The 25,216-nt window shown below is 36.5% G+C and overlaps 1 protein-coding gene across 1 annotated transcript in view; it reads right to left on the bottom strand.

Moving 5' to 3' along the window:
* CDC73 (cell division cycle 73) overlaps positions 1-23,174 on the bottom strand; it is a 155,586-nt gene extending 132,412 nt beyond the window's left edge. The window contains exons 1-7 of the mRNA XM_072648332.1: positions 23,044-23,174; positions 17,944-18,049; positions 15,758-15,827; positions 13,140-13,202; positions 13,002-13,054; positions 6,646-6,734; positions 2,261-2,477 (exon numbers count right to left, since the gene is read on the bottom strand). Coding sequence (XP_072504433.1) covers positions 2,261-2,477; positions 6,646-6,734; positions 13,002-13,054; positions 13,140-13,202; positions 15,758-15,827; positions 17,944-18,049; positions 23,044-23,174 — 729 coding nt within the window. The remainder of the gene's footprint in view (positions 1-2,260; positions 2,478-6,645; positions 6,735-13,001; positions 13,055-13,139; positions 13,203-15,757; positions 15,828-17,943; positions 18,050-23,043) is intronic.
* Positions 23,175-25,216: the final 2,042 nt, after the last annotated feature.

Raw genomic sequence — 25,216 nt, forward strand, 5'->3', positions numbered from 1 at the left:
CAACCCCACAGATCCAATCCAATCTTGATTATCTTTACCTCCCCATGATGACTCTCCTCTCAAGGCTCACATCTTGCTATATTCTCACAAAACTACCAACCTCAGTTCAAGTCCTCAACCCCTTTCGCCGAGATTATTCCAAGAGCCTCATAAATAGCCTCTATGCCTCAAGTCTGTCCTACACACTGCTGCCCACATGTAGTCTGACAATGTCACTCCCCTATTCAATTAACTCCAGTGGCTCCATAAAACCCTATAGTTTAAAAATATAAATGCTTCTAGTGCGATTTTAACAGCTTTCACAAACAAGTCTAAACCTCAAACGTTTCCAACATCATTGTATGTTACTCCCTCTGCAACACTCTACAATCCAGCTAAACCAGTCTTCTCTCTATTCCTCAAGAGATACCCCATCTTGTCTCTGTGCCACTTCACTGGCCTTGAGTATTGCCAAGCAAAGTGGGCTCTTTTGCTGTTTTTTAATATAATCAAGTGCCTCTGATTGAATAATGTGATTAAAGATCTTCCCCATCCATTAAATGGGCCCAGGAAAATTTGTAGGAAGGCCCACACCTTTTGTTAAGTTTCCAATGAGGCACTGGTTCTCAAGGATTGTGATGCCCTCTGGCTCTAAAAAAATGTATAAATACCCTGAGGGTGAGGTTTTACTTTGAGAGCTTAGTTTTTGGAAGAAGCTTTGTGTGCCAGATGAAACTCTAGGAAGCCATAAAGCAGACCGCCCAGCTTTGAAAACCCAGATGTTGGTGCTTCCCTCTCTGGTAACTATGTATGTATGGTCAGGCAGTTGCATCTGTCTGTTGATTTGTGATGTATGTATTGCTTACTGTCAGACAGTTTGGAAGCACTGTCTATTGATTTAAATTTCTCTAGATTTTCTCTGAAGTTCAAGGTGCTGACTTTTTCCCCTGAACTAAGTGAATGATACATGTGCTTGATTAAAGTGACTGTTGACCCCTCAAAAGTTGCCATTCCTTTTGGACAAGTAGATCAAAGACCCTGTGATAGCAGACTCCCCATGTATGTCAGGGTGCTTACTGATACACCGTGCCCCACAGTACCAATGTCCTCCCTTCTCACTTCTGTCTAATAAAATTTTTCTCATCTTTCAAGATGCAGCTCAGGTATTCCTTTCTACATAAAGCCTTCCTTAACCCCACTACTAGTACTGTCTTCCATACTACCCTGCTGTTAACTAATTTGTATTTATCTTCTTTATGATAGTGAGGGTTAATCATCACTTTGACCAACAATTATTAAAAATTCTGGCAAGTGTGCTTCCAACACTTTTAACAGAGAATAATTAGAGATGAAGTTAGACAAATTTCTCATTTATAAGGTTCATCTATGAAATAATCCTCCAAGAAAAATAAGAAATTTTATTATTGTAATATGAAGTAGAACTGCAAAATACTGATCTAGGACACTACAATTCAATTATTATTAACTGATGAACTCATCCATGAATTTAAACTCCCAAGTACGACTAGTGATTAAGGCAAATGAAAATAAGTCTGGAGTCATAAAATAATCAGTATTTAACGTAAATTCTTCCCTGAGGTTAAGGATTTTTTAATTTTATAATTTTTCCTTATCAGTTATAATTTGTGATATAATAAAAAGAACACTGGTTTTGAACTCAGCAGATCTAAGTTTAAATCAATTCTGATTCTTACTAGCTGTGCAAACTTTGGCAAATAACCTCACTTCCCTGAACCCCTCACTTTTCTCATGTATAAAGCCAAGGTAATAGCTACAATAGCCAAGGTAATAGCTATAATACCTACTTCATACCAGTGTAATAAGGATCAAATTTATGACATACATAGTTTTCTCCCAGTACAATGAACTCCTTGAGGACAGAGAATGTTTCATTTTTGTTTTTGTATCCCCAGCATCTATTATAGTGCCTTGTTCATTTAAACTTAAATGCTTCTTTATTTGTTAAAGGAAAGGTCCAGGTAAAGTGTATTATAAGATTTTTAGAAACCTTAAAAGCACTATAAATTTCAGTTAACTAAGTAGAAAATAATAATTTTTTCAAAAAGGAAAAATGGTGGAATGTCATTAAATACATCTTATATGTGGCTAGGAAATAGAAAAGCAAGTTAGGTTATCTATAAAAGAATGGAACTGGAAATCTCATTTTCATGAGCACCCAGTTTTAACCAACCAGTACAACGAATCCCCATTTATGGAGTACTAAACACTCCATATAATTACTAAAATTTTAAAAGATTACCTTTCCTGTGCTTTGCAGAATGGTAGTTCTTGTCCTCCATACTCTCTCTCGACTCACAATATCTCTGGTCACATCTACCTCAGCATCAACAAAACTTCTTTGTTTAAGTGCAGTTATGTCATCATCTAGATCAGTCTTGATAGTGGACCTTTTCTTGGCCATAATTTTAGCTTTGATTGCAGCAATTTTTTCCACAGACATTGCCTCAGATAAGGACCTAAAGACAGAAACATTGATTTTATTTTCTATCAAAGGGAAAAAAAAAATCACCTATGATAAATTATGATAACATTTTCTTTATATTTAGAAGCTCTTTCTTAAAGAGACACAAATATAAACAGCAGAAATTAATTTTCTACTCAGATTCTTTCTTCAACAATTCAACAGATATTTATTAAGTACCCCCAAACTGATAGGCACCATGTGCTACACAATGAAGATATAAAGACAAACAAGAGCAATCCCTGCTCTCGTGGAGGAAACTCTCCTGGGATATAGAACACATTCACATTTAAGTTATTAAAAATGTATAAACAAAATAGTTATTTCAGGAAGGGACACAACAACAAAAACTGGAGATTCAGGAAAGGCTTCTTGTATGAAACAGTACTTGAGCTGAACTCTCCATGTGACTTCAGTGCAAAGATATTGCATCCCAGGGATGAGGGCCACACTGCACAAAGAAATGTTGTGTACCACAAACAACTGAAAATAGGCCAGGTTAGTTCAAAGATAGAGTACATGCATCTAAGGGAAAAATACAGAGAAATAATTCCGAAAAAATAAGTTGGAGTGAGGCAATGAGGGACCCTGGAAGGCAAGGGCCCAGGACAGACCACTGGAATATAGTCACATGTAGGGGACAGGATATGAAAGATGAACTTGAAAAGCAGTCTAGAAAGGAGTAGTCAGACTGGAAGGAAAAGAACCAGTATCAAGAAAAGCTTGCAAAGTTAGAGTACCTAGAAGGGAGGGGTTGATGTCAAATGCTACAGAGGCAAAGAAGGGTAAGGAGTAAGAAAAAAAGCTGTTTGATTTAATTAAAAATCACTGGTGACTGGAGAGTTTCAATTTAGTAGTGCAACTGGAAGTCAGACTGGAAGGAATTGAAAAGAGAGTAAGAAGTGAAGAAAGGAGAACAATAAGAATAGACAGATTTTTCTACCAATTTGGACATGAAAGGGAAGCAAGACATAGGACAATAACTTGAGAATATGGTACAATCAAGTGAAGACTTTGAAAGATCAGGATGTTTGTGAATAGAAAAGTGGGAGAAAGTGGATAAGCAGAGACTGAAAATGCTGGTAAGAAAGGGTATGATTGGTTCATACATATCTCTTTCCCCTCAGCTTCTCAGTATCTGCGTACAAGTTTCCCCACATACACATACAACTGTAGGTTCCTTGAGTGCAAACTCTAGTTTCTACTTACTTTTCTATGAAAAAAAGCCCAGCACAATGCCTCACAAAGACTAGGCACTTAATGAATATTTAATGAAGTGAATATAGTTTGGTCAAATTTGAAAGGTATCTACAAATAAGAGCTACATTATGAAATAGTCTATCAATAATTCCTCAGAAAAAAATGTGGGAGATTATTGAGTAAGCTCAGCATACAATTCAATTTTTTTATAAAAACATATGCTCACTAAGTCCAGATAACTATGTTAAATGACACATTTTCTGAAAAAAGTACTCATCACATCTCTAGAATTAATAAGTTTCCACTTCAAAAAAAAAATTTCAAAGTCTGATTTCCTAAAAATCCACTTCAAAGTTCCAAACCATGACATAAAAGAATTTTAAAAACTTGTGAATTTCATGGGTTAGCAGAATAAAATGAACTGCCATAATGTTTTAGGATTGTTATTTTGACCCTGCTTACAAAAGGACAAGTGTTCTGCTATCTAAAATATAAAAATCTGCTGATTCTCAAAATATAAGATTTATAAAATGGCAACTTACGGCTATTAGGCTGAAAGAAAGATGTTAGACTCAACGAAATTCTGTTTACATGAAGGTGAAAATTCACTGGATAGTTCTGTCTGAAAGGTACTGGTTGAGAAATCTCCAGAGTCTAAAACCTAAGATATTAGGGACACCTTAAGAAGGATTCTTTCATTTATTCGTGTGCAAAAATATGTCTCAGTACACACTTGATGAGTGACTGGCTTTGAACTGTACTTAATAATCTTTTCCCTCTAGGAAAGAATATACAATTGCACAGTTTAAAAACAACATTTTTCTTATTTTTCTTAAAATAAAACACCAATATCTAAATCATTTTTTTTTTTACACGAGACATTAAAGACACTCTAATAAAGACATAAATAAAGCAATCTAAGTTACAAATATGGTGGCATCAGAAAATGAAAAGTGAATTTTCCTAGTCAAAGTATGTAACTAATACTTCGTGACTTTTATAAAAGATATATCCATGCACCTTTTAAGCAATTTAAAAAGCACAAGGCATAGATGAATAACTTTGATAGGCTTAGCTCTTCCCAGCAATGCAAGGATCTAAGACAACTCCAAAAGACTCATGATGGAAAATGCTGTCCATGCCCAGAAAAAGAACTATGGAGTCTGAATGCAGATCAAAGGATACTATTTGTTCTCTTTTCTTTGTTTGTTTCTTCTTTCTTGTGGTTCTTCTCTACTTTTCACTGGTTCTAATTCTTCTTTGTGAAAATGTCTACTATGAATGTATATGTAGAGCCTATATCAGATTGCAAACCATCTCAGGGAGGGAAGCAAAGAAAATTTAGAACTCAAAATCTTATGGAAGTGAATGTTGAAAACTAAAAATAAATTTTTTTTTTTAAAGCATGAGGCATAAAGCAAAAAGCTTATTTGTACATGGATTAAATAATTCACTCAAGGACACATGTAAGGCAAAAAAACCCCAGAAATTATCTGCCTGGTCCTCCTAGAAGTATGGAAGATTTTAAAAGTTTAAGGTAATATTTTAGAGTACTGGTTCTCAAAGTGTGACCTGAAGACCCTCCAAGGGTTCCTTTCAGGGGGTCCACAAGGTCAAAACTATTTTCATGATAATATCAGAATAATCAAAACATATAGGAACAGATTAAATTCAGACGCAGATAAGGATCCAGCAGTCTTCTATTAAACTAGGTAAGAGATGGAGCCTTGAATACAAACTGAGGTATACTTTTTTAAGCTTTCATTTCTGGGGGTTGAGGGATAGAGGTAGGGTCTGTGTTCTTTTTGGCAACATGGTTAATATAGAAATGTTTTTCATGACTACACATGTATAATCTATATCAAAGTACTTGCCTTCTCAAAATGGGAAAGAGAAGGAGGGAAGGAATTTGGAACTCAAAAATTATTTTTAAAAAAGTGTTAAAAATGGTTTTTACATGTAACTGAGAAAAAATAAAATCATTCTTCAAATTAAAAAAACAAATGTAAAGAGGTCCTAGGACCAAAAGCTTTGATGCTTTAGAGGAATAGAAGGGTCAGTTTGCTCTTCCCCACACCAAACCTAGAAGGGTCATTTCCATGGTGAGGTACAGACAGGGATGTTCAGTGACATGATGCGTAGCCCTCACGGTTCATATTGTCACTTGAACACTCTCAGGTAAACGTCAACACTCTTTCCCCAGTAACTGCCTCAAAAATTCCCCAAAGAGAGCGATCGGTGTTCTTCACCATAGTCAACACACTACAAAAAAACTACAACAAAGGTGTCTAAGTCACAGCCACAACGCTTCTGAATGTGGCCCAAACCAAATTAAAATGTAATTGAGCTATATTTAACAGTAAAAATACAACAGAACAAAGGCAAATATTACATTTTAAAACTAAGTCAATGTGACCCCACAGGGACCCTTGTGTATAGTGTTCAGTGGCCTCAATTTCCTTTTGAGTTTGACACCATTGCACAAGCTTTTTAATTTACCTGTTACAATTTTCCTTCTCTGATTAAATCTAAAAGTACCTCAGCGCTAGGAAGGATATCTAGGAGTATGACACAGACCTTGTCCTTAAAGAAATTATCTAGTTGGAACAATGATCTATACACAAAAACAATTTAAGTAACAATCACAGGGTAGTCTGTGGTTTAAATGTCAAAATGAAATCCTGGGAGTTTTGAAGAAGAAAAAAGGTACACGTGGATAAAATGGTCAAGGAAATTACTTTCAGAAAGCACATGTATTAGGGACTTCAGTTTATCAAATATAATGGACTGAGCAGCCCACCACCTGTTCTACTAGGGAAGTATACTTGGAAGTCAAAAATGCAGGCAATTTATTAATAGTAAAATCAAATTAAATGTTGAACTACCCACACAAAAGTGGAGCTTCCACATATACACTCCTGAGTATTATTAAAAAGCCAATCTGAAATGAGGAAATTCCTTACCTAATCTGCTCTGTCTGTACAATCCCTTCTTTGTGTCCCTCCAAGCGAGCAGCCAATCGCTCCTTATCAAGACGCACACACTCTTCATCCTAGTAACAATAAAAACTGGTTAGGTATAAAGCAAAACTTGTATTTCATTCTTAATACAAAATGTCTAAGCTATTTTTTAGTCTCCATTAGGGTCTCCAGTAAATACTAAGTTGGGCAACTATCAGTTGCATTATTGCATGGCACAAAATAGAAACGATTATATATGTATATTGGACTTGCTAAAAGTTCATAAGCAAAATGACCTATAATAAAATAAGGAACTAAGAAAAATTTATAGTTATCATGGTGCATATGCAAACACACACACATGCACCTACACATTCTACCAATTAAAGTCTTAGACAGAAGTAGACTTCAAGGTTCATAGAAATTTTACTCCTTCACAAAAGAAATATATCAATGTAATGAATGTATATTTAATAAGCTGTTAAGTCTTTTTCTTTGTTCAAATGAAATAACGGATGTTATGTTTCACGCTGATCCAAAAATTTAGCCATCAAATGATTTTTATCTCTTTTTAATCTGAAATTATGTCACGTTGTTACAGATCAGTTTAGCATAGTGATTTTTATTCATTTGTCTGATGGCACTGATACTTTTAAAAGCACAAGCTACATAGAGCTTTATAAATACAACAGAATATTCCTGAACCAGAAGGAATTAGGAATTCAGAAAAACCTGGGACAATTTGTATGAACTGATTGAGGGCAAGGAAAGTGTAGACATAATAGACATAATGACTACAATAATACGTAAATGAAAAGAATAAAATTAAGCTGAACTGTATAATTTAAATGATCAAGCTTTAGAGCAAAGAAGAGTTGAGGAAATGTACTTTTCTACTTTCATTAGAGAAGGAAGGACTAACAGTATAGAATTCTATATATGTCAAAAATGATCAATGTGTTAACTGATTCAGCTTAACTGTTTTTTTTTTCAATCAAGAAAAGGCTCACAGGAAGGGAATGGCATATTTGAAAACTACTGTGATGCAAAAACAAAAGATGACAATAAGACTTTTTAAAAATACAGGTCTGTTATGCTTTCACTAGTTAGCAAATAAAACTCTAAGTTGCATTAGAATATGATGGTGGAATTTCAGATTCTACAAGATCATACAATGTTATATGATAAAATCTGTAGAAATGCAGAGTAGACTAAAGAATGATGAAATTATTAGTAATAAGACAAGTTTTTAGTCTTGCGTGCTGCCAGAGCATAAGAGATAATTAAATATCAGTGGCTTGGTATAGAAAGAGCTATGAGTTTAGTTACAAGACTAGTTCCAAAAAGGGCTGTCAATTACTGTCTCACCTTAACCTCTCAGTCTTCTGTTTCCTCATCTGTAAAATGAGTTGGTTGGACTAAAAAATTACTAATGTCCCTTCAAACTCTAAAATTAAAAATGCAGTCCAGTAAGTGGAATATAATAGATTTAGAATCAGAAGACCCGATTTTAAATCCTAGACCTACTACTTACTACAAATATGATTTTGACCAAGTCACATAAGCTCTTTGGGCCTCAGTTTCCTCATCTATAAAACTGAAGGGGCTGGGACTAGATGACATCTAAGGTCCTTTCTAACTCTAAATTTATAAACGTATACTTTGGGGAAAATACAAAACATATTTCTAAGATAACTCATATTTTTTAAAAAGTACCTATTTTCTCCAAGGTTGGCTTATTAATAACTTGTACAAAGTTCCTTTACTGAACATAAGAAAAAGGAAAGCAAAAATAAGGAACACTGGGAGAATTGAGGGCAAAATGTATTTCCATAGTTTAAGCAAACAGTTCACCATCTTTATCAGTGACAAACTATTTAAGCCAAGTCCATCTAGAAGATAGCAAACTTTTGGCTGCACTTTTTTCTCAGTAAAAGGACAACTCTGTGAAATATTTTCCTATTTAGTTACTGAGTTATTCTCCAAACTATAAAAAAGACTTCAAATTTTAAAAGAGATATGACATCTTTTCATCCTCATTTAAAGGTCCCAAAGTAAATGGACAAAAAAGGTAAACTATTATTAAATCTATCCCCTCAATGTGACATGCTCAGTTAATTTTTATGATTCTTTATTAAAACCCCACATTATTATTTATTTGTATTTTCTATCAGGGAAGGAAAGGAAAGAATAAACATTTACTAAGCACTTATTATGTGCCAGACACTGTGTAAAAAGCACTTCACAAAAATCTCATTTGATCCTCACAATAATCCTAGGAGGTAGGCACTATCAGAATTTCCATTTTAGAGCTGAGAAAACTGAGGCAGACAAAGGTTAACCGACTTGCACAGGATCACAAACCTACTAAATGTCTGAGGCCAGTTTTGAACTGAAATCTTCCTGACTCCAGGCCCAGTATTTTATTCATTGTGCCATTTAGGTGCCTTAGAATAATATATATTCTTAAAGCAGCTGGTATGCTGGACAAAAGAATCAGAATCCAAAAATAATTTGAAACACACACCGAGAGAAATCTAATATGATAAAACTCAATAGCAAAATGTATCATACACATATTTGAAAAGACAACTACACAAATACCAGGTGGTGAGACATTTTTCATGTGAAAAGGAGCTTGAAAGTTTAATGAAGTACAAGCTTAATAAGAATAAATGGTATGGAGGCTGTTAAGATCTAAAGGCTGACGCTAGAAGGCACCAAGAATGAGAGGTGGGGTATTCTGACAGTATTCTACCCCGGTCAAACAATAACTGTAGTACTGTGCCCATTTCAGTACACTTTGTCGAAAAAACTAACAAAATGAAATATCTCTGGAAGAGGGTAAACTGGGTATTGAGACAACCAGAAATAGTACCATGCAGGGATGAGTTGAAGGAATTGGGGATATTTGGCCTAGACAAAGTACTTTAAGGAGATAAAAGCTGTATCTTCAAGTATTTAAAAGTTTGTCATGCAGAAGTATAGGATTATCTTTGTTCTGCTGGGTCCAAAAGATTGAACCAGAAGCAAAAATCTAAGTTTAAATGAAGACTTAAGCTCAACAAAACACTTCTCAGTCATTAGAGTTGTTCAAGAGTGGAATGAGCTGCCTCCACAGGTAATAAGCTAGATATCTTCCAGGATGTCCTGGATGAACATTACATGAAAGGATGTTTTGCTCTTCAATTCCTTGATTGGACTGGATGATCTCTAGGAGACTTTTTCCAAATCTAAAATTCAATGACTATGTATCATTCTAAATTACCTGACTTTTATGTATCAAATTAAAAGTTAAGAAGTCAGAATTGAAGACTTATTCCAAGAAATTTAAGTAAGTAAGCTAAAATTAAGTCTTTAGTCATGGTCATGACCTATACATCTTTGTCCTGAAACAGAGGAACACTGAAGCTGTCACACTCTGGGATGCAAGTTAATTAATCTCATTTGAACCTTTAACTCAAATATTTATTATTCCACCCAATAAGTAGCATGTAGCCAGAAGGGGCAATCGTGGACAAGTCACTAAAATCATATAACCTCCCTTGGGGTAAAATAAGGCAGCTGAAGTAGATGACCTACAAGGTCCCTTCCTGCTATAAATCCAAAAGTCTGATTTTAAACTCCAATTTCCCTTTCCCTGTAGTTACTAAAGCAATTTAATAAAATCAAACATCAGAAAAGCTAAAGAAATACTGTGTGTTCATTTCAAAGACAACAGGATTAGAAAGGCTGATTCATTTCCCAAAAAGGATTTGAGTAAAAAGTCATTCCAGAGGGGAAAAAAGAAGTGGGAAGGATAATAAAGGATATTAGTACAAGCCTTAGGACTCCCCAAAGAAGATAAATCATTCCAGAAGAAAAAAAGAATGTGTCAAATGAAAGATTCTCCATTATTTTCAGTTGCCTCTTAAAAGAATACAAACCATAGGTAAACCCAAACTAAACAATTTTTGAATCTAAAAATGGAATTAGTTGTCAAAGGAGATAGCAAATTTTGCCATCACTCTAAGTATCCAAGTAGAGTTTAGAAGAGCATCAAGTTTGGAACATCACAAAAGGGATTCATGCTTCCAGTAAAGTATAAACTAGATAACTCTTATCTTGGTCTTGAGTTGTTTATGAAATCTGTAGGAGAAACAAATCTAGGATGGATAACTAACATGATGAATAACTGTCAGGATCCAAAAAGAATTTCAGAAAGGACAGATCACTGGTACCAACAGAAAAAGATAAAATTTTAGGGATAAATGGTGTTCAGTTCCAAACATTACATTTTAGTTGGAGACTTTCAAGGGAAGGGTAACCACAAGGTAACTGCCAAGCCCTGAAAACATTTCATTCATGCTGAAGAAACTAGGGATGTTTAAGCCTAAAGAAGAGAAAACTAAGAGGGTATACAATAACTGTCTTCAATAGGTCAAGGCATGTCACATACCTTCTAATCTCATCCAAGAGATTAGATTTGTTCAGGTTGACCTCAAAGGAAATAGGAACAATGTTATATTTACTGCTATTCAATCTCATCATACTAGATTTGACTCCAAGTTTTTAACCTGGTTTAGCCCTTTATGAATCCTGATTTCATCATTTAATGTGTTAGCAACCAATCTGTAGAACTGATAAGCATGCCAAGCACAAATCTCCAGCGCACTATAGCTCCAAGCTGGTATATGGATGGGACGCTACAAGTCTTTTAATCCCATGCACACCTGGACAAAAATGCCCTCTTTAGCATAATCAACAAATGGTCATTCAGCCTATGCTTAAGGACTCCCTGTGAAAGGGAACCCACTACCACATGAAGCAGCCTGACTCATTTCTGGATAATTATCATAAAGGATCTTTTCCTCCCTCATGTCAAACCTAAATTTCTTCTTTGCAAGGCAACATAATATGGTATCATAGTAATCACACCAGGCCAAGAGTCAGAAGACAAAGGTTTTAGTTCGTATTCTCCCACTGACTATTTCGTAGAATGGGGCAAGACAAGACTTTGTTAAGCCTGTTTTTCCATTTATTAGAAGAGATCCTTGCCCTACCTACCTCACTGGGATACTGTGATGATTAAATAAGATGATGTATGCGAAAACCCTTTGGGAACTGTAAAGATCTAATTATTATAATTTGATCTTTCTGGAGAGCCATGGTGGGAAAAAAGTAACAGAAATTTTTAACACCATTCATATCCTCTGGCCGGATATGTCTAGCTTGGTGAATATACTTCAAAGAAATAACCCATATGGAAAAAATAATAACATGTACAAAGGCATTCAAGACAGAATTATGAAAAACTGAAAACAAACTAAATGATCAAGGACAAACACCCAAGGTGATAGATTTGTAGTCAAGAGACTTAGGACTAAAAGTAATTGAATGACTGGATCCAAAGGGTAGTCACCAATGGTTTAATATGGACTAAGTCTTCAGAAGAGTGACCTAGGATTCTGTTCTTGGTCCTATGTTATTTCACAGAGAAGTGAAAGGGACTTTTAGTAGTCAAGTCAATCTAATCCTCCTTATTTTACAGATGTGGAAACTGAAACCCAAAGGAGTTAGATGACTTACCTCGGGTCAAATACATAGTATGTGGCAAAGCCAGGATCCCAACATTTTTGTCCATTACTTAGATAAAACCATACATGTCATGCCTCTTAATATTACAAAGAATACAAAAGCTAGGAGGAATTTCTAACACATGAATGTTCCAGCCAGGATCGAAAAAGATTTTTGACAGTCTATAATTTTAGGCTAAATCTAATAAGATGAAACTTAGTAGAACTTTAAGAATATAACAGGCTGTCATGAAGAACAGTAGGTTACTACTTGATAGAGATTTTTAAGCAATATCTGAAAAGGTGATTATACAGAGAATTCTTGCACTACATAGCCTCTTACAGTTTCTTTTCACCTTGAGATTCTGTGAAATTTTGCCTGACACTTATTAGTTGAGGAAACACAAGTAAGTCCCTTAACCTCTCAATGTTTCAAGTTCTCCCTTTTAAGAATACTTGTACTGGTTATCCCTACGAGCTATTGTGAATAAAACACTTCACAAACCTCAAAACACAATGTAAATGTGAGTTATCACTAATATTAATGACATTAATATCAATATGAAGCAATATTACTATAAATACACATATTAAAGTGGCAAGTGTGTGGAATATGCTGATATATACAATAAAATGTATACTAGCCTTAAATCTAGAAAAATACAAACTAATATTACACAAAATCAAGTAAAAATATGATGCAAACAAGGCTTAATACACAAAGAGTTTTTATAATTCACAAAAAATTAAAATACAACTGCAACCAATCTGTTGTAACAATAAATCATATTTTATAATCATTACCTCAATTCGTGGTTTCTTTGCCTCTGCTAATATTTCATCTGCTGCTCTTTTTACTGAAAGAAAAAAGGGGTAATTTTAAGGATACACCTTCCAAATGAATTAGAATGTAATGTGAACATATCAATATTTCAGACGTACCTTGTGTGGAACGCTGAAGGCCTATTTCAAGGGGTGCGCTTCTGTCAATACTTGCAGATGTTGCTAAAGATTAAAAAAGACTCATTCAGAAAGTTCGATGTTTACAGTTTGCTTTGATATAAGGCTTTTGTATTCATGTTGTTTCATTTGATCTTTACAAATGACAACTTGATAACCCTAGTGAAAATACACCAGTCCATCACCCAAAAAAGGTTTATCATTCTACAGATCTCAATTAAAAACCCCCATTTCTCTTAGATTCTCTAGCGTAATTTCATTTAGGAGGCAGGAAGTTTACAAGATTATTGATAGAAAACTAGAGGGAACCTCAGAGGTCATCTAGTCCAACCCCCTCATTTTAAAAATGAAAAAACTGAGGTATATGAAGTTTAAAACCTTTTCATACATGCAGAAGATCTCCTTCAAGTTCAAATCCAGTATTCTTTTCATTATAAATAATTCATTTCATTACAAATGAAAATGAAAAATCACCTTTTGTAGGTCTATATAAATTCCTTCATTATAAAGTATTCCTGATTATGAATGTTATAAAATGGTATAAAATATAAACCTATATACAACATAGCTAAATTTACGTATCTGTAATATCTATAGTCTCCATGAAGTCAGAGAGCACATCATACTTATATTTCTCTCAGGAGTTAGCATAAAGCTCCAAACAAAGATAGCATCTATATTTGTTCATTAAACTACTGAAAACTTATCTTAAGAATCTTTAAGACCTTCTGTTTTCTCACTTGACTTAGGTCTACTTTAAGCTATTTTAATGGTTATATGTTCATTTTTAAAAGGATTTATAAATTTATATGAAAAGCTCTCTTAATAGTGACTTCTTTTTAGGTTTTTGTGACCATTTAGTAATGTGTTAAAATAGGTAGGAAAAAAATGTGGTTAAAAAATTAAAAAATGATATTATCAAATTGATATGTAGAACTTCTTAACCTAAGATCTGTGAACTTTTTAAAAGAAATATTTTAGTAACATAATTTGATTAATTTCCTTTGTAATTCCAAGCATTTTATTTTATGCATTTAATTATATTATTCTGAGATGGGATTCAAAGGCTTTCCGTAGTTCATGACTCTAAGGGTCCATGACTCTAAACTTTAATCTAAAAAGATTAAGAATCCCTGTTCCATAAGAAAAATAAGAGATAGACAATAAAATAGAGGAAAAGAATATTTTATGGAGGTTTACAAACTCTGGAAAGAAAATATTGAAAAGGAATCAATGCAAAAATTTTGCCTAATGTGAGACCTGGCAAGAGAAGAAAATGTTAGACTTAGTGTTCTTGTTAGCAATGTTTCTATGTTCAAATGTTCCCAAAGTGGGCGATATCACCCCTCAGGTGCCGTAATGATGGGGGGGGGGGGGGGGTAGCAGTAGTAGCCTCAGGTACAACTGGGGGTACTGAATAAAAATAAGGGGGCAGTAGAAGCATAAGGAGAGAAGAAAATTTTTAAAAACCGTTCATACATATTTCATGTGTTGTGTAACACAGTTAAAGTCGTAGTGATTACATTATTTTCCAAATAATGTTATAATAAAATATAAGTGGTCAGGTCCACCAACAGATCTTAATAAGCAATTGTTGGCAAGTGAGCATGTTGTCCATTGTTGGGAAGTCTAGCATGTGTCAGCAGGAATACGTGCGTGTACTGACCAGTTTATAATACATGGCGTAATATTGTCATCAAAATTCCAATGCAGAAAAAAACTCACAAATTTACAATAAACTACTAAATTTGATATATCATTTTTTGTAAAAAAAAAAAAATTTTATATTTTTTTTTAATGATGCAAATTTTTAAAAAACCATTAAAGGGTTAAGGATGCTTAATAATTTGTTTTGAAAAGGGAGTGATAGGCCAAATAAGTTTAGGAACCTTTAATGTAGACTCATAATTTATGTGAAAGCAGCTAATGAATAAATTAGCTGAAATAAATTAGTGAATGAAATAAATTAGTGAGCTGCCTATGGTATAATGGTATATACAGTATAACACCTACGGTATAAAGTACAAGACAAATAAATAGGATCACAGACTTTTCCCTCCTAGAGAGCAATGCCTAGTATGAAAATAAAGACAATTACAAAAACTTGTTCTAAACCTTGTAACCTACTACACTCAAACTCTCACAGGCTTTTTTCTGTCCTTGCTCTTCCATCTATCCCAAATAGGCTCTGACAACTTTTTGCTCAGTTTTATGTGTCTCCCATTCCCACTCTGTTCACAGAAACATCTCAAGAGGCATAAGCTCCAGAGTTCTGGAACTGTGATCAAACAAATCAATCACAAATGTGTTAACTCCTTTTATATACATACCAAGTACTAAGGTTACAAAGTCAAATGCTGAAACAATTCTCTAAACTTAAGCACTCTTACAATGGAAACTGGTGGTATACCTACGGAAGATCCCAAGAGAGCAGGAACCAGGCACAACAGTGTCTCATAATTCAAAAAGAGGAGTATCAGCTACATCAGAATAAAGGTTTAACTACATATTAACACAAGTTGATAACATCAATTGTAATTTCTCTTTTAGTATGGCAGAAAATGTTTTTAATCTAAAGAACAATAGTATTAATTACTCACACGTTTCACCATTTAGATATGCTAGTAAATCTTTTCTATCAGGTCTTCTAACCACAGGAATGTTTTCAGTCTAAAGAGAAAGTCATAGATTTGACATCAGTAAAAAGTACTTTAAAATTTACGAAATTTGCTCAATTAAAAATCACATGAATTCTTGAATTTCACTCAGATATATCCACATACCAAATATCTTTAAATAGGATAATTATAGAAAGAAGTCTGTCAAAAGATACTAAACTATCTAAATTTTTTTTCAGAAATAAATTTTGGCTGAATTCTTTTCAAATACACAGGACATTTAGAAATAATTTGTTGTGAAGAGGAACTATAAGTTATATAAGTTATTTACATTTAGGTTATGACTTTTAGATTTATAAAGCACATCTTTCATAACAATTTTGTCAGAAAACAGATAAGGAACACTTTCAGGTACTAAATTACTTCCAGTCACATAGTTAGTAAGTGTTGGAACTAGGACCTTAAACCAAGTTTTCTGATTTCAAATATTCTTTCCACTTTCCACAAAGTAATTGTTTTTACATTATCTATCCCATTTCGATCTCCGAAAGTAACTCTGAACACTCACTATTTTATCATAGGTGTCATACTTTACACATCTGATAAATTGTTTCTTTTGCTTCCCAAACTGAAGACACTTCCTACACACTGCTTCTTACTATATCATCAGATAACTTTCCTGCTACTTCTACTCTTGATTAGAGCTTTATAGGATCAAGATTTAGATGGGATTTAGAGCTGAAAGGGTCCTTAGGGTTAGCCTAACCTCATTTTGTAGGGAATGAAACTGAGGCCCAGAAAAATTAAGTGACTTGCTCCAAGTTACATGTACTAAGGGCCAGACGGAATCTGAACACAAATTCTCTAACTCCACACCAAGCCTCTGTCCATGTAGCTTCTTTTTCTCCTGTGTAGTTTCCAGTTAATAAGATTCCATATATGCAAAAACAAACTACCTCCTTAAATAATAACATGCAGGTTATTTCAGGAGGATGGAAAACAAACTTTAATAAAACAAAAATACTGCAAGTATCTACATTTTTAAAAAGTGATTCAGATTTCTACATTTTTTAAAACACTACTAAAGGTGAAGAAAACACTGGACAAATTTTTCAAAATAAAATAAATTTGGGAACCTGAATCAACTGGATATTAGAACCGTCTCAATTCTCCATTTCATATTCCTAGTATACACTAACCCATAGGGTTAAGAGATTTTTTTTCAAGTGGCAAAGTTAAATATTCCAATATTATCAACAATTAGGCCTACAATGATGACATGTAAGAGTAAGGTCAATTGGCTGAAAAGAGTCTAGATGCATATCTTGGGCTTATTATCTTATTCTACATAGTGTATTCATTTCACTGTTAAATATAGTACAGAGGACAGTGCCAGACCCTCTGTGAAAACTTCAGGATAAAGATAATCAAAGAAATGAAAGCATTTACTTTACAAATAAGATAAATCTGTCATAAAAATGCAAAGTTAATTCTTAATTCAATTTTATAAACTGGCTATACATGATCGATATGCAAGCTTTTTTTTTTAACCAGCCTACATATACAAGATACAGAAATAGACTCTAATGGCAAATATATATTATCATTTCTAATTACCCTGACAATATTTTTTAAATGTTCTTATCACAGCCTCAAACTTTCTGTACAGTTTTTAAAAACAGAGAAAAGTTTCTCTTGGTTATTTTTAAAGTTGATTTAACAAAATATCTATCTGCTTCTAAAAGATATATAAACAAAGCTATTGATGCAACTACCATAACTCTATTGAAGCTATAGGGTAATTAAATTTTAGAACTAGAATTCTACCCTTCTATAGCTTTTGGAATATAACTACAAAATGCACAATGTACCATAAAATATCTTATATCATCAAATGCCCTGGTAGAAGTATATTACACAGGGGTAAGAATAATTTCTAGCAACTTCTCCCTATTCTTGTTAGGGTAAACACACGAACATGTTTCATATGAAAATAACATAAATCACAGACACTAGCCTGGCTTTTAGTCTCCTATACTCTTACCTGTGTCACTTTTCCTCCCCTTCATTCTTCTGAAGTTACAAACATGAAAATTAAAAGTCTCACATAATTTACATAAAAATAGTAGTTCCTACAGCAATAAACCACTGAAAGGAGTTCCACTTACTGCTGCACGTCGGACATATACAGGATGAGAAAGATGTACATTATTAAGCAGGAACAAGATAGAATCCAAAGTGTAGTACTCTCTGGGTTGGCCTTCCTTCCCTGTCCTGAAATAAACAAAGTAAGAGTTTTACTCACAAGCAGTAAGATGTACTGGGAAAAATAAAAATTTAGGATACTTCAATTCAAATCCCAGCTCTACTACCCAATGACTGTGTGACCCTAGACAAACCACCACCTCATTAAGCCTCAGTTTCCTTATCTGTAAAATCAGCAAGTTAGACTAAATCACTCTGATGTCCCCTCTAGCTCTAAGCTTTATGATCTTACTGAACTATTATATTTACAAGATCATTAGCATTCTAACAAGTTTCCTAGCCTTTACTTTCTACTCAAATCTCTTTCTATCCATCCTTCACAGTGAGGCAAAATTTACCTTTCCATATACAGATCTGATTCCTATCATTTCTTAACTTAAAATTCTTCCAATTCCTTAATCAGCAACCAAAGCCCTCTTTTTCCAGCCTTATTTCATACTAATTAACTCCTACACATTCTAACCTCCAAACTAACTGTACTACTTGTCCTTCCCCAAATATGCTCAACACTTTTTGATCTCCCTACCTTGCTCTATGCCTAGAATGGTCTTCGCTCACTCACCCCAACCCACTGAAAATCTATACTCATTCTTTAAACTCCAAACTAAAAAAATGCCATCTTCACTACGAAACTTTTTCCCAGCTCCCCTCATTCACACTTATCCCATTCTTGGACCTGACAGCATAGCACTTTATAACTCCATGTACTAATGAGGTATTATTCTATATTATATTTATTTTTATTATGTCATATCCCTTACTTGAAGCTCTATGAGATCAGAGGCTGACTTGTTAATCTTTGCATTTTCCCTAGTACTACACATCACAGTAGGCACTTAATAAGTATTCATAATGTTAGTGCAAAATTAAAACATCATCAAAATATCTCACTATGTACTCTGATCTAATAAAATGCAAATTTAAAACTCTTAAAAATATTTTTAAAATGATGTTGAGAAATTTAGATACAACTGACTAGAATATATGTAATACAATTTTAAATTACTGTTAAGAAGTTTCACTTTTTAAAAAAAATTAAATTTTCATTTAAGTAACATCAGCTCCCTTGGTATAGGATAATTAATACTGCTATCTAGATAGACATTTTATTAGAGCTTTAAAGTTTACGAAGAACTTCATATACATTATCTCACTTAGACCTCAATCTTGTCATAGCTCACCTAGATCAGAAATGTCAAACTCACTGTCTCAAATTCAGTATTGGTGTATAGACCAAAACAGATTAAAATTGGGAAATGTCTGATACAAAAGAAATATAACACAAAGTTATTTTGTGGTTCTCTAAGTCAATATGCATCCTGCAGGTTTGACCCCACTGATCTAGGTAATTATCCCACGTATAAAATTATAATATATATATGTAAAACATTCTAATTAGAAGTTTCACTGTTGACCACTGAAATACTTGAGGGGAAAGAATAAAAGAAGATAATCTCACAAGATCAAAACATATTTGAGAAGTATTCTGGCATAACCACTGCTACTGACATATACTGTTTCTTAACTTTACACTGTACTTTGCATCTATCATCTCATTTTTATTTCACAACAAACCTGTGAGGTAAGTAATAAAGATCTTATTAGACTCATTTTACGGAACATTCTAACCACCATGCTTTGATGCACATTAGACATAGAGATAGAAGACCTCTATGAGCTCAAATTTCACATCAGACTTATTAACTGTAGCACTTAACTTCTCAAAGTTTGTTTACTCACCTGAATGCTAGTACTACATACCTCAAAAGATTGTTAAAGAGTTTTTTTACAAACCTTAAATTACTACATAACTTTGAGTTTTTATTATTATTACTAGGTCATATAAACTTCAATTAACAACAAACTGACAGTCAGTTTTTGTCCTTTACTAACTGCAAGCAACACAAAAATATCTCACCAGCAGCTTTAAAAATGCTTCGGATCAAGATGCTAGTGATCTTTTCCTAGGAGATCTAAAAACATACAGAGTACTGAAAGGTTTTTTTTGTGATTTCCACCCACAACTTAAAACAGACTTCTAAAACCTGAAAAAATATGCTTTTCACAAATACCCAAACTATTCTCAAACTGCTCAATTATTCTGGAGTCAAGTTTCTTAAATCCTGAGAAAAAACCATCTATGATCTGTTTTCCCCTACCCATCACTCGTAGTGTTTGTTAGTGTTATCTTCTATCTACCCATCTCCAAAACCCAGCTCTCCCCTCCTAGCAAACCATTCACTGAAACAAACAAGAGAACATACTGTTCTCTCAAGATTCCTTCATCAGGCAAATGTTCCATCCTACTTATTACAGTCCCAAAAAACCTTTACAGTATTTCCAAGAAGATACACTGTGTCATCCGCACATTGTATTACTATCTCTGAAAAGAGGTAGTAGAAAAAGATCAAAGTTAAATATCTCTGTTACACCATAAAGAAACAAATTAGTTTTGAACTTCTATGTTGCACAATTTTTAAATTAACAGAATGAAGACAGTGTAAAATAGTTTAAAATCTTTTGATGGGAAAAATGTCACTATACTATATTCTTTTTATCGCTGTTAGATCATATTAAGTGTCTCCCTAGAAAATTTACACAAAACACCTTGACCCAGGTCTTTAGTTTGCACATTCAATACTACACCACAGGATATTAGGTTCCAAAACATAGTATACATGTGTGTATGTACACACACACGATACTTTCATACAGTGATTTCCAGTTGGGTTAGTTAAGTCTAATAAAGCCATGCTAAAACTTTAAGTACAAAATCAATTCTATCACAGTTTGCATAGCAAAGTTTTTTTCATCCCATTCTCATTCAGGCTTGGATCATCCAGCCAGGAAGTTCAACAGTTTGGCTTTTCTTCCTTTTTGCAGCTCACATTCTGGGAATCTCACTGTTAGCACTTTTATGAAAAGAAGGAAAATATGAAATTAAGAACAATATACCAAGCTAATTTATCAGAAAGTTCAGGAGGGACACTGTTACTTGGAAGAACCAGAGGTACGAAGAACTGGGTTTAAATCCTACCTCTGGGTACTTAGAGGTAGTATAATACAGGGGAAAAAACACTGAATTTGGATACAGAGGATTAAGGTTCAAATTCTACCTATCACATTTACTACCTTGCAAGTCACTTAACCTCCATGGGCCTAATATCTCTCATCTGTAAAATGAATGGAGTTGTACTAGTCAACCTCTGAAGTCTCTTCCAGATCTGGGTCAATAATCCTATAACTCTTAACATCTCAGTGCTTCAGGAAACTGCCTGGGACTTTATTTGCTAAAGGTCCCTAGGCCTACTGCAAACACAAGAGCTCCTTCCCAAACCTACATATTGTTTAAAAAAATTCAATGACTAAAATGGAATGTCTTAGAAAGGAAAAATGAATACGTATGTAAGGATATAGCACTGATATCAGTGTACACAAATGTAATACATGCCAAATTGGGGAGTGGGGGAGGAACACCTTATACTTCAGCAATACAATTCTGAATATGTGATTCAAAGGTCTCCCTAATCAGGTCCCAATATAGCTTTCTATCCTGGTTTCCTACTACTTTTCTAATCCCCTCAAACTGGACTACTTCCTCAAACATATCCTAAGTTACCTTGCCTCTTATATTGTTGCACATGCAGTTTCATCTTCCTTTAAAGTCCTCCCTTTCCAAGTTCCACTTGTATAAACTCTGCATATCCTTCAAGAACCAGCTCAAATACAGTCAAGAGTGAACATTTCTTCTCTTAAGTCCCAAGGCATTTATCACACAGCAATAAATATCTATGTGTCACATCTAATAGACTGTAATCTCCTTTCAAATAGAGTTTGCACTGTTTTTTGTCTCCACACTTCCCTAGCTGCTCAGTGAATGTGCTTCATAAAACAAAAACACACAATAATTTTAAAAAGTTTTGTGAACCTATGCAAATTTTATTAAGGAGATACTTTTAAGAAAAACTGAATATAACATGCTATACAAAAATCAACCAAGAACATTAAACTCTTCTGTATTAAGAATTCGATATGACAAAAATTACCTAAGAATAACTGAATTTCACCTGGCCTTTCAACTATAGTTCAAGTTCTACACCTTTCCCTCTGCAGAAGACTGAAGTTTTGGCTCCCACGAGCCTAAATGTTAGGAGACAAAACAAACCTCACCAAGCACAAGACGGACGTAAGTAAACGACAGTAAGGGTCCTGTGCCCCCAAATTCCTGATAAATCACAATTTTAGCAAAGCAAAGAAACACAAAGGGACTTCCTAATGTTCAAAAACCAGACCTAAAAAGGTAAATTAGGGCCCACACAGGTAATCATATTCCTTTGCTCCATCACACCATCTTTTAAAAAGGCTCATTCCTTATAACTACTCATCTCCATTAGAGTGAACTTCTGGGGAGCAGGAACTGGGTTTTTTGCCATTCTTGGAGCCTGGCTCAAAGTAGGCGATTACTGCATGCCACTTGACTGATGTCCACCAGGCACCTACCGCCTTCGCACCCACCCTGGCAGGGCATCATCCATCTCCCAGACTAGCAATGACATCCCTAAACTGCGCTAGGTTCCCACCCGCCTACCTAGCCCCCTCCTCCCCGTCTGAGTGCCCCCAACAGCGTGCTCGGACCCCTGGACGGCGGAGAAAGGACGAATGCGGGCAGGAAGCGCGAGGTGGGGGGCGAGCGGGCGGGGGAAGGGACGCCCCAACAACGCCAAGCGACCCGCCAGAGTCCAAGGCTCCCCAGAACCCCTTCGGTCCCGCCCCCCGCTCGCTCCCTAAAGGTTTCAAGGGAGCGGACACGGGCAGGGACGGCCCTTCCTTTGCCCCTCTGGCCCCCGAACTGAACTCCGGCGTCGGGGGAAAACTTTCCCCGCCGCCCGCTTCCCCCGTCTCCTCTTTCCCCAGGGAGTCCGGGCAGGAGAGCGGGGAGGGGGCGCTGTCCTTCCCCGGCCCGCCCCCCCACCCCCCCCGCGCCCCGGCGGAGCTTCACTCACCCCCAGATCACATAGTTGGTCTTCACGTTCTTGGGCCAGGAGAACTCGCCAAAGATCACCTCGTCCCCCTTCACCACGATTTCCTTCTTCTGGATGTTGTACTGGCGCAGGACGCTCAGCACGTCCGCCATCTTCCCCCCCTGCGCCTCGGCCGCCGCCGCTACCTCGGCCGCGTCCTCTCCGCCGGCCCCACAGCCTCCGAGCCGCCTGGGCCGCCTGGGCCGCCTCCCTCCTCCGGGCTCCTTGCTCCTCCCGGCCGGCAGCCGGCAGCCGCCGTCACCAGTACGACGCACCAACAGGAGCGGCACTAACAGCCGCCCGCGAAGACGACGGCCCCAGACACCTAGGCAGCTGAGGACCCCGCGTTATCGGGCAAGGCCCCGCCGCCGGCTGCCCGAGCTGAACGCCTGAGCTCGAAGTGCCTCCGCTGCCGCTGCCGCCGCCGCCGCCGCCGCCACCGCGGTCCCGCTGCCGCCAGGGGGAGCCGAGGCCTCCCGAGAGAGGAGCTCGGCCAGACACGCACGCGGCGCCGCAGACCGCGCAATCCTCACACGCTCAGTCTAGACTGACCGGGGTACGCGCTTGTGATGCGCGTGCGCGTGCGGCCCGAGCGCACCCGGGCACAGCGCGCACAGCCACGCGCCGCTCAGAAAGCAGCCGACTTCGGGGCGTGGCTGACGCGCGGTACAGGCAGCTCTAGCCCACCTCGGCGCGGCGGCCCTCGCCGGGTCTTCAGATCTAGCCACTGTGCCGGTGGTGTTCTGGGCTTGCTAGGTGGCTGTGCCTGACTCCTCCGGGCTCATGCCTACTTCTGCTCTTTCTTACGACCTGTGGAGGCGCTTTTAATGTGCATGGCGCTCTCTTCGCCTGTGAATCCCACCTTGGGTGGGCTAGAAGCTCCAGGAGAGCTGGAGGCTGGTATCTTATTCCTAGAAGGATGAAGTCTCGTCCGCAAGCCTTCGGGAGAAAGGCGAAACGCAGTCCGGTTCTCTAGGAGTCGGCCAATCAGCAGTTGTTCAGCGGCTGCTGTCTGCCGGGCACTATGCCCATCGCTGGGTAGACCAGGGTTAAAAAAAGTCCCTTTCCTCCAGGAGTTCATGGTCTAACGCTGCAAAGAACTGTGCGCAAACAAGATACATGCGACAAAAACTGGAGATAATCCCAGAGAAGGCTCTAGTGTAAAGGAAATGTGGGGAGAGCTTCTTGCGGAAGGTAGAACTTTATCTGAGACTTGGGGGAGTCCAGGAGGAAGACAGGAGGAGGAGAGAGAGTGTGCCTCCTTAGAGGAGGCACAGCCGATACCCGCTGGATGTGGGTAAAAGTTAAAAAGACCGCCTCGCTGATGTCAAACAAGGTGTGAAAAAAGGCTCTTTGCAGCCTTTAAAAGGGTAAAACAATGAATGTGATATAAATATATCATGTAAATTAATAGTTATGATAGGGTTACTAACGCTTATTAGGCACCTACTATGTGCCAGGCGTTGTGCTAAGCACTTTACAACGATCATCTTCCTTGATCTTAACAAAAACCCTGCTATTATCATCCCCCTGTTACAGATGAAGAAATTGGGGCTCCAGCGGGCTAAATAACTTGTCCTAAGTCAGACATTTAGGGTAGAGCTAATTAGAGGCTCCTTGTGCCTGACTCTTCCTTAGTAGATCAGTAACACTTTTTTTCTACACGGCAGGGCAGCACTGATGCTGTTTTCTTTCTGCGCCATCGTATGGAAACAGACTGAGAATAAGAGACTTAATAAAACTGTGGTCCTGGATGGAGCCCTGAATTTGGAATTAGAAAGACCTGGGTTTGAATTTTGCCTCAAGCATTTTACTGCCTGTATGACTCTGGGTTAGTCACTTAAGTTTTCTTGGTTTCAGTTTCTTCAACTGTAAAAATTAAGGGAGGTGGACTGACTTTTAAGGATCCTTCCCTTTCTATGACATCTATTCAATGGGATATGGCATGATATATATATATATATATAATATGTGTGTGGTATACACACACATATATGTGTGCACATGTGTATGTGTGTTTAAATATATACATATGTATATATGTTGTGTATACACACACATAGACATCATGGCTGAAGGACTATATTCCAGCACTGTTTGGGGTGATATCTATAATGAAACCAGTTTAAGACTAATATTCAAAACCCACCCACCT

This window comes from Notamacropus eugenii, chromosome 2 (genome assembly GCF_028372415.1).
Source record: "Notamacropus eugenii isolate mMacEug1 chromosome 2, mMacEug1.pri_v2, whole genome shotgun sequence".
NCBI classification, from domain to species: domain Eukaryota; kingdom Metazoa; phylum Chordata; class Mammalia; order Diprotodontia; family Macropodidae; genus Notamacropus; species Notamacropus eugenii.